The sequence below is a fragment of the Poecilia reticulata genome, chromosome 10 (assembly GCF_904066995.2).
Source record: "Poecilia reticulata chromosome 10, P_reticulata-male-v2, whole genome shotgun sequence".
NCBI classification, from domain to species: Eukaryota; Metazoa; Chordata; class Actinopteri; order Cyprinodontiformes; family Poeciliidae; genus Poecilia; species Poecilia reticulata.
This window is the reverse complement of record NC_088839.1, coordinates 30,110,411-30,120,649: the sequence shown is the minus strand read 5'-3', so window position 1 is coordinate 30,120,649 and position 10,239 is coordinate 30,110,411. Positions and strand designations below refer to the sequence as shown.

General features: G+C 39.3%; 1 protein-coding gene across 1 annotated transcript; it reads right to left on the bottom strand.

Moving 5' to 3' along the window:
- Window positions 1-5,759: 5,759 nt before the first annotated feature.
- ccna2 (cyclin A2) lies at window positions 5,760-9,068 on the bottom strand. Its single transcript, XM_008421107.3, has 8 exons — window positions 8,388-9,068; window positions 7,753-8,008; window positions 7,575-7,681; window positions 7,282-7,505; window positions 6,999-7,203; window positions 6,804-6,917; window positions 6,416-6,549; window positions 5,760-6,339 (listed from the first exon to the last, which is right to left on the bottom strand). Exons 1-8 carry the CDS (start codon window positions 8,598-8,600, stop codon window positions 6,288-6,290), a joined length of 1,305 nt encoding a protein of 434 aa, XP_008419329.1. The 5' UTR covers window positions 8,601-9,068; the 3' UTR covers window positions 5,760-6,287.
- Window positions 9,069-10,239: the final 1,171 nt, after the last annotated feature.

Here is a 10,239-nt window from a genome sequence, read left to right as displayed (position 1 = left end):
GCCGCTGGAATGGGCTATACAAATAAAATTTGATTGATTGATTGATTGATTGATTGATTGATTGATTGATTGATTGATTGATTGATTGATTGATTATAATCTAACTAATCAATGTGTGATTAACTGAGATTTGAAGCAAAGCAAAGATCATTAACAATTCCCAGAAGTTGTTAAAATTCATTTTTAATGAATCCCTAATATAATATCACCAAGGTGATATCCTTAAACTGCTTTTTCAAGTACTTTTCTCATGAGCCAAAATGAAATTTGTTCAACTTGGAGAAAAAAATCAGCTATTCAGAAACAATTCAAGCGCAGAAGCTTAAAAACGTCTGATAGGTTTTACTTTCCTAACATTTCTGTATCAAAACAACACTAGAGTGTTTTTATGAGAGCTTCTGTGTTCGACAGCTGGGTTACATTGCTGCTTGCAGGCGGCTCCATTTGTCCAGTGTTGACTGACAAACAATAACCACCATCATCAGTCATAAGCTGCCACTTATGGCCTCTGTTTGTCACCTTCTCTGAGCAGAGAGCAGGCTCCATGTCAACGTCTATTACCTGGTTCTCTAGACCTCACACCCATGCAAATGACCTTCACTGTTACCACTATCAATGTGGAAAGAGTTCTATCAGTCATGGTGAATAAATTACTTTTTCACAGAAAAATAGTCTTTCTCGCCATCAGCCTCTTAATTTTAATTTATTTTGTCAATCTAAAACTCTTAATACTCTTAAGTATTTTTGGAAAGTTTCCCTCTCGGATGAAAACAGCTGCCTGATGTAAACTCATATCAGGACATCCAGATCAGAACCTTGATGAACTGGAAATCTGAGCCCTTTCCTTGGCTTTAGAATTACCTGGAAGTATCCTGATCCTGTTGCAGTTATTGGATTTGGTTGATTTCACAAGAGTCTTCTCTTACTTTCTCTGAAACCAACTGAGAAATTACTTTGCTGTGTGTTTGGGGTCATTCACTAGCTAAAACATGTAGCCACATTTAATCTCCAAATTATTATCAACAGTATCTAAGTACATTTCTTCATGCACTATCTGTCAATTAAATATCAGTTTGCACTGCTAAAAAATAGCCCCACATCATAATGTTTCTGCCACCAAATGTCTTTGTTGCCATGGTGATTTTAGGGGTGTGTCCATGCATTTTCTGATCCAAATATACTGGTTAGCATAAAAAGAGTTAGATTTTTTTCCCAGCTCACCCGACTGCATTTTGAAGTATTTTATTGGCTCAACAAAATGCTAGCTTTAATTCCATAATTGAGCTCCAACATGTTTTTCTTAGGCAGTGGAAATAGAGGTCATGGTGGCTGAATGCATCATTTGCTTTCATGAAAAACTACCTGATGTTTCAATGTTTTCCTGAAGCTCTTTGTAAGTACATGGAGGCACTTGGACAATTCTACAAATTCTTCTTTCAACTCCACTGTGAGAAATCTGGAAGCTGGTTTTGGGTGACAGTTTGCTTTTCACTTTATGATTATGATTCCAGTGGTGGTTAGTGGGACATGCAGACCTTCAGAAACATGCTTACACCCAAAAGCATCAATAAGTTTTGCATCAATAAGGTTGCAAAGGTCCTGACATCACCTTACCAGTCTTGAGATGCTTCTTGTGTGACACCTTGCTAATGAAACCTTTCTATAAGCTGTCTGCTAGGATTAAACCATGCAATGCCATTTGTACTGACAGGCGGTAAAATTGCTCTCTAAATAATTACTGATTGCAGTTTTTTTCCCCTCAACTTTCTCTTCCCTTTTTTTTAGATGCTTACTTACATTTGTTCAGTTATTTCTTACCTTACATTCCACTTTAGTGAACATAATTTAATTTATGAACTGATTCTAATACATTTCTTGGTCTCTTTGTTGTTGCAGATGCCTGGTTTGAATTTCATGCCAATACCCCATCAAAACTACATTAGGAAAGAACAATATTGATGTGTTTGATACTTATTTGCAGTGCTTGTTACTGATATGATGCTTAATATTATTCAAATGACATTTCTAATAATTTGTCCAGTGTTCTCTCTTATTTTGGTCAAAAACTATAAAATGCAACATTTGTCTGCCTTTGGAGAATAATCCAGCTGCACGGCTAAAATGTGTGATGCGTATGCATCAGCATCGATATTATAAGCTTGAATATAATTTTGTTTTTCCTTTATCTCTAAAGTAATTTCTTCATAGGTTATTTTTAATTGCTGAATTGTGTAGTTTTAGCAGAAGTTGTTGATAACCTGAAATCAATGGTATTGTGCGCAGAAGCCTCATATATATATATATATATTCTGCTGCAGTTTATGAACCCACATAATCTCCAACAGTCATCTGTCTGTCTGAAAGCCCCACAGCATCTTAGCTTTTCATTTTTTCTAAGTTCTTTGAATTATAAAAGAAATGAAACATTTAGCATCAGAATGTTTAGTTATAATATCAGAGGATGAGTTGGAGTGAGAGAGCCCGGTTTGAAAACATGCATCCAAGCATGCCATACATCTTTAATCTGCAGGTCTGCTGAAGGCAGCAGATAAGCTGACAGCAGTTATTTTTGAAATAACCTGTTTAAGAGGAATCCCTGAAGAGTTGCTGGTGTGACAAAAGCTGCGAGATGATGTGTTTACTGGCAGACTATTTAAAAAATCCTTGGGAGAAAATGTTTACAGGAATCGTTTGGGGAAATATTCTTCGTTGCTTTCTTGCCAGCTGACACAAGAGAAAATTGCCTCAACTGTCACATCTGTATATATGAGCTTTGAGAATTGAGGGAGTCGGATTATTGTTCCAGCTTTTAAACTGGATGTTTGTCTTTTATGTCACCAATTATTACGAGATTGCTGTCATTGAACTAAACAATTGCTTAAACCCCTCGAATTAACTGACTTTGTTACTCTGAGTTAAGGTAAACATGTCAGCCTTTGAGAAATGTTTCCAACCCTGAGAGATCACCTTAATGAGCCGTGAATCTTAGACTAATTATGTTGTTCCAGAAGGGAAATCAGCTGTCAGAATAATGGCAGTTCTCTCCCTGAGGGTCAGGAGTCTATAGATTCCTCTCAGACATGGAAATAAAAGACACGTCTTGCACCTCTAACTAATTACCCAAGCTAAAACACATTAATAGCTACATTTATCAAGCCACTCTAAACTAATGGAGTATATTTCCAGCTTTAACAATTGGTCCACCTGTGCACAGCACAACAACCACTAGTGCATCCTGCATGGAGTTCAAACAGCATTAAACCTGTGAACACTTGCTGTTGATGTTATCTGTTTCCCACAAGAGTCTCATTTGCTCTGTTCTCTGGCGTGGACAAGGACATGGACAGGGGAGTGGAGGATAGCTAGTGGCGCACCTCCTCCATATCCTTCTGGCATTTCACCAATAAGATGAGAGGAGTGCAAATTGCCCCCTAAAAGCTTCTTTTTAATCGCCATCAATAGGGATGCAGATTTAATTATGCCTTGTGCTTTTACTCACTAATTTAGTTGTTTAGGTTTGGCTGTCTAAGACGACTGGTGAGATGAAAAGGAATAGCTGCAGCACAAAATCAACTGTATTTTTAATTACTAAGATTAAGCATGCAGTAAAGACTACATATGTCTGAGAAGAGCAAACTTGAAGCTGTCAAAGAATACACAAAAGGGTTTTTAAATAACATCTTCTTTTATTTAGTGAGGCAACAGCAGTGTTTAAGAGCAAATCAGCCTCCTTAAACATGAGTCTGAAAAGGCACCTTCAAGCTCTCCAACAAGTCCAAGTCCTGGCACAGTTTTTGGCAGATTTTTATCACATCTTTCACAACACACGCTGCAACCTTTGATCAGTGCAAGTCTGTCTGAAAGAGCGAGCGGGCTGCAGCATCGATTTCCCCACCGAGTTCCCGAGCTGCTTAAAGAGCATCCAGAGGAGCAGCAGCATCAGCAACAGGAGCCCAAAGAGCATCCCCACGTACAAGCTCAGGTTCCAGCCCCATCCCAGCGACAGGGGCAGCGAGGTGGATGCCACCAGAAATGTTCTGGGCGCAGGCATTGGTTTCTGGCTACAACCTTGCCCTAGCTCTCCACTTTCAGAACCAGGTCTTCAGCCACACTTGGGTCTCCTCAGATGCTGTGTTGTAGCCATTGTTCAAGAAAAGTACTTCATAGTTTGGTATAATCCAATGCTTTTCATGGCTGTATCCCAGTCAGTCAGTATCATGCTTGTAAAGCAGACCTGTTGAGTGCAGAGCATTTCAGCTGTCCATTCTTGCAAGATAAGAATCCTCTCTGCAGCTGGGCTCTGCTTCCCCTGTCAGATGCTGTGCATAAAGCCAGCCTCCCTATTTATCATGAGGGTGAGAGAGTGAGGTGAATTCAATGCCATTGGCTGCCTTTAGCTCCCTTTCTGGGAGGAAGTCACTGAATGGGAGGCAGCAAAAAGGCAAACCACATTTTTTAAATCAGATTCCAGCCTAGAGTAATTAGATTTGCAACTGGGAAGATCATGATGAACAGGCTGAGATTTTATATATATATATATATATATATATATATATATATATAAACTTCTTAATATTTGCTTTCCACCTGAAATATCAAATATTCCTTTAAAGTATAACATTTATCCTGAAAAACATTAGGCATCATTATGGGAATTAGTCATTTAAAAACCACGATATAAAATGTAAAAAAAGAAAAAGAAACAAGTTTTGGGGTTTTTTTTTTTAGTCACCATCACTTGAATTTTCCTGCTCAAAGGCAAATAGATTTTTCTACAGTATATCTTGCATCTTGCTTCATCTTTCTAATGAAATAAACAGTTGGAAGCTGTTTTGCCTTCTCTGGTTAAGCTGGTCTGTTTGTAAAGAGGCTGGATTCTGTCTGCTAGTTTTGTGTTTTATCATCAATGGATGTGGATCTCAGACATCACTGCTCTCCAACAGTGGTGGTGCCAGGCAGGGCAGCAGGGGGCGCTATAGCTCCTTCTGGATTAGCACTAAAAACAGATTGGATTTTTTAATTTGATGTAATATTTTATATTGATATTAAACATGAAAAGAAAAAAAAACTGATTATAAATCAATTTCTAAAAACAGCTATGGAAAATGAGCACTTTCACATTCTTTCAACCAATGGGTAGCATAAGTGAGAAAATATTTTACTGGCCAAAATTTTTAAAAAATGACTCGAGACCAGACCAGCATTAGACTGGAATCACTTGTTGATTGTAGGGAAGCTGCTGTAGAGAAATGTGGTGACAGGTCAGGAAATGCACAAAGAAAAATCATGTTCTGCTAGTTGGTTGCTTATAAACCTAACAAATGTTGCTTGGTGCGTTTACCCTCCTATTACAGGAAAATTGGAACAGGTCATTTTGTTTGATATAATTTTAAGTGAAACATTCTTGATGCAGACTGATATTTCTAACAGTGTCGGCTCACTTTCCCTTATGAAAACTGGTACAAGCATCCCGTCCTTCAGCCAGAAGGAAATTGAATATGTACCATTGGCACATTCTTGATTTGGCCGATACCAAAATGCACTACATCTCCCTTTAATAGTATGGCTCATTTTAATTGCAAATCAAAACTGAATCGGATCTCATTTTACTTTCATATCGAGTCATTAACCCGACCACTAGGACATTAGTTTATTGAAGTCTTTCCAGTTTCATACCTACAGCCATGTTGCCATTCGAGACCAAAATGTATCCTCTGCTGCCCCCATGAGGTCAAAACTAGAGATGCTTCAAACAGGTCTTAGCTTAAAGGAGTTTTATTTACAAGAGCCATATTTTACAGTGCAGTGGATGCCACAAAAATGCTGCCATTTTAAGACACTGTTGTAATGAGAGATGACTCACTAAGAGACAAACACTTTAATTTGTATCCCATGAGGTCAAATTCTTTACACATTCGAAAACTATAGAATGCAGCAACTGCTTAGAAAAAAAAACAACAAAAAAAAAAAAACAGTCTGGGTTCTGGGACATTGCACGGCCCAGTATTTTAACACTGAAGGCCAAAGTAGCATTAACAGCGTTTTAAACCTCACTATTTTGTCTTATTGGAAATAAACCCATTAAAACTTCTTGATTAGCCAAAAACTGACATGTGGCATGAACATTGGGATTCAGAGTATAAAAAATATTAAAACCTCTAAAATATCTAGCACTACTCCAAAAAGAGCAGGGCGTAATAGAAAATGTTGCACATCATTTACAAAAAAAAAAAAACTAAAAAAATAAAAAAGTGACAGGAGGTATGCCTCTACATTGGAGAAAGGGGTCAGTTCAACATCAGTTTGGTTGGTGGACTGACGCTGGAGACTTCAAGGTATCTGGGAAACAAAAAAAAAAAAATTGATTCATAAGTGTCAAATCACAGAATCAAGTTTTGATATCAATACCACTTACTTTGAGCCTTTATATTTTTCCCGTACGGACTGCTGGGCATGCTGTGCAGCACCAACATGGGTTCGGTGGAGATCCTCAATGCATGGCATAAGATCCTCCAGGGTGTAACCACTCATCTCTACCAGAGACTTTGGCTGAAGGGGGAAATAAATGTCACTTGCAGCAAGAAACCATGCAACAGAAAAGCATGTTCAAGTATAGAACGTGGTTCAGTGTGATCCAAACCAGACAATTATTGCAGAGGCTGATTAAGATCTCATCCCAAGACGAAGAAAACGCATCCATGTTAAGGGAATTTGGAAGTGAATTGTTAAATCTTTGAGATTAAGTGGAACATTGCTAGATACGTTTACTTTAGGGGAGATTCTCTAGCCTTTTTAGGACTTACCCATGACCTGCCAGTCACCGTATTGTTTGCCAGGACGTAAGCAGCAGCCGCCATCTGTGATGGCAGGTATTTCAAGAAGGGATCCGAGTCGACAAGGCTGAGCTCCCCAAGGTACTAGGAACAAATGCAGTTTTACGAGTTAAATATGCCTGTAGAGTCAGTTTTAGGCTCAGGTGAATAACTTCAGATACTCACCATGGCCAGGCTTTCCACCTGCTTGGTAACAGCCTGATGGCAGAAGTATTGTGTGAGAAACTGGTTTATTGTTGGAGCAGCCAGATCAAAGGAGAGCACTTTAAGCACCAGATGCTCCATTCGCAACACTTGCTTCTTTGTGTAGGTGTCATCTGTGATATAGACGAACTCAGCCACCTCAGGAGGGTAGATCTCTTCAAATTTCCTGTATTAAACAATCACTTTTACACAGGGACAGAAGTGCACCTTGTTGGATTAAGAGGGGTTGTAAACAGATACATACGAAGCCAGCAGCATGGCAGCAGTCCCGACAAGCTGAAGTTTGCCCCTCAGGACAGACATGGAGGAGAGGAAGCGATCGATGTAGTTGACAGCCAGATAGAGGGTCTCATTCTGGAGCTTGTACTCTTCTCCGACCTCAACCAGCCAGTCCACTAGGATGGCTCTCATGCTGTTTGTGATGTCTGGCTGCTTCTTCATGTAGCCCGCTTTAGGCCTGGTTTTCAACTACAGGACAAATATGCAATTTAATTGAAGTTCAAATACACTAGCATCTATACACCAGCCATTTCTCACCTCCATTTCTCTAAGGTATGTGTGGATTTCAGCTGCATATTCTGGAACTTCGTTCACACTGACTGGCTTTTCATCCCCATCAACCACAGACATGTCCATGGGAGAATCTGGAGGAAAGAAAACACAATTTGAATGTTCTGAAGACAACAGTTGAAAAATTGAGAAATTTCAAACCCACCAAAGCTAACATCCATTGATGATGGGATGTCGATTGTGGCCAGAGGCTGGCGGAGCCGTGCCACAGCATTGCTGATGGTCAGGGGAGATTCTTCCACAGTGGGCTTCACCTTGCTGGCTTCAGCCTCCTTGGTCCTTGGATGAGCCTCATCAGGCTCATCCACGTGGATCTGGAAAGCAGGTTGCCTGGTAGGTGGCCTCTCAACGTTGCTCTTTGCAACATCTTCATTTTTGCAGAAGAAAGGCTGCGATGATTCCTGGAACCACAAGGACTGAATCAGGAAACTCTTCGGACTGAGCATGAGAAAACCATTAGAATTTATAATAATGTTGCATTTTACAAAAAATATTTAGTTAGTGATGGCGGGAGCAAGCTCTGTAAAGTGTATACCGCTTTAACTGGCTCCAACACGAGGAAAACTGGGCGACATAAAAATGGCGGACAACTGGGCTAAATGAAAGCTAAGGCTAAATTAAAGCTTTAATATGATCGATTAAGGTAGTCTAACAGGAGTCACTTCATCTGCATGCGATTCTTTGTAGACTTGTAGTAATTTTAAAGTTTTACTGCATTCAGAGCATGCCAGCAGCTGTTAGCTGTAGCTAACCGCACGGGCCTGTTTACAGCACTGTTACCTGCTTTACGCCGCGCTGGTTCTGGACTTTGCTCCTGTGGTTGTTCTGCAGGGCTCCCAGGACGGTTCTGTTGGCAACTTGCTTCGGAGGAAGATTTTCCAGGTTCTCGTTGGCTGCAGCTCGGTGTTTGAGTGAGCCTCTAAGCCGTGTTAGCATGTTCTCCTGGTTGTGATTTTCGCTAGCCGCGCTTCCTTGTCTGTTAGCTGCTGACATGTTTCCCCCTCAAACAGCCAAAAAAAAAAAACTGATACTCTTCTGTTAGAACTGCTCAGATAAATCACGATGATCTTTCAGTGATAAGAAATCGTGTACAAGCAGTTACTGTAGAGACTAAACAGTCGTTTCTAATCAAAACTTAACTGTTGAGATGGCAACAACACTTAGAACTAAGGCGCTAAAAACAAAACAAACAAAAACATGAAGCCCATATACGGCAGGAGGCTTGCTAAAGAAAGAACACCGCGCTAAGTCGTCATTTTAAGCGGCCTGAAAGTTGTACCAACCTGCAGACAAAGCAGCTGCGCTCGGATCTATTTACAGAGAATCATGAAGGGAAGTAAGATTGTCCCAGTTCAAGTAGCCCGCGATGATTGAAACGGACCAATCAGAAGAGAGAGAGCGATTCACGTTGTATTTCTACGGCGGCCGAGACAGTGGAAAATTGCTTTGATTGTAAATTCAAAACCGGTTTGAAACAAAGATCACCCTCAAGAAAAACGTTACACAGCTTTAACGACTGTTTCAGTTCAGAAAACACACACCGCTGTATTTTACTTCAGATGCTGTTAAACATTTAGTATTTTACGTTTTCTGTAAAGTTTAAATAGTTTGAGTCTGCCTGTAAAAAGAACATTGCTTAGAAAAAAAGTGTCATTTGACAGAAAAAAATTGTAAAGTTAATACTTTTGGAGACGCTAGCTGGAGATAGGCACCAGCACCCCTCCCGACCCCACTGAGGGACAAGGGTGTAAGAAAATGGATGGATGGATGGATGGATGGATGGATGGATGGATGGATGGAATACTTTTGGAGGTTCATACATCATTTAATTTGAATGAATGATTTCAACTGTATGTTCATTAACTTTCGTCAGTGTGATAGATTAGATAGATAGATAGATAGATAGATAGATAGATAGATAGATAGATAGATAGATAGACAGACAGACAGACAGACAGACAGACAGACAGACAGACAGACAGACAGACAGACAGACAGACAGATAGATAGATAGATAGATAGATAGATAGATAGATAGATAGATAGATAGATAGATAGATAGATAGATAGATATGTACTCCCTTTCAGACAGAGATTGAGGCACAATATATTACAATTCAGCTGATTTATCTTTGTGTATGGGTCATTGTACCTGATTTTAATACAAGTAAAGTTAATTTGTTTTATTTTGGGGCCAAATGTGCCTGGAAGAAAATTAAGCTTAATTTATTTCCAAACACTTTTGAATTCAGTAAGGATATTCACTTGGACATTGTTCATACATCATTTAATTTGAATGAATGATTTCAACTGTATGTTCATTAACTTTTGTCAGTGTGATAGATAGATAGATAGATAGATAGATAGATAGATAGATAGATAGATAGATAGATAGATAGATAGATAGATAGATAGAGACACAACATATATGTTGTAACTCGTTTTACTCGGAGTTGTAGAAGCTGACGACCATGTATTACACCAGTGATGAAGAAGCCTCTGACTGAAGACATTTTATTGTTGTATGACAGTCTCATGAAGAGGATAGTCAGGGTTGTCTGTAATTTTCTTGATTTTATCAAGAATCCTTCTTAGTGCCATCATTTCCAGAGGTTCAATAGTCCCTTTATTT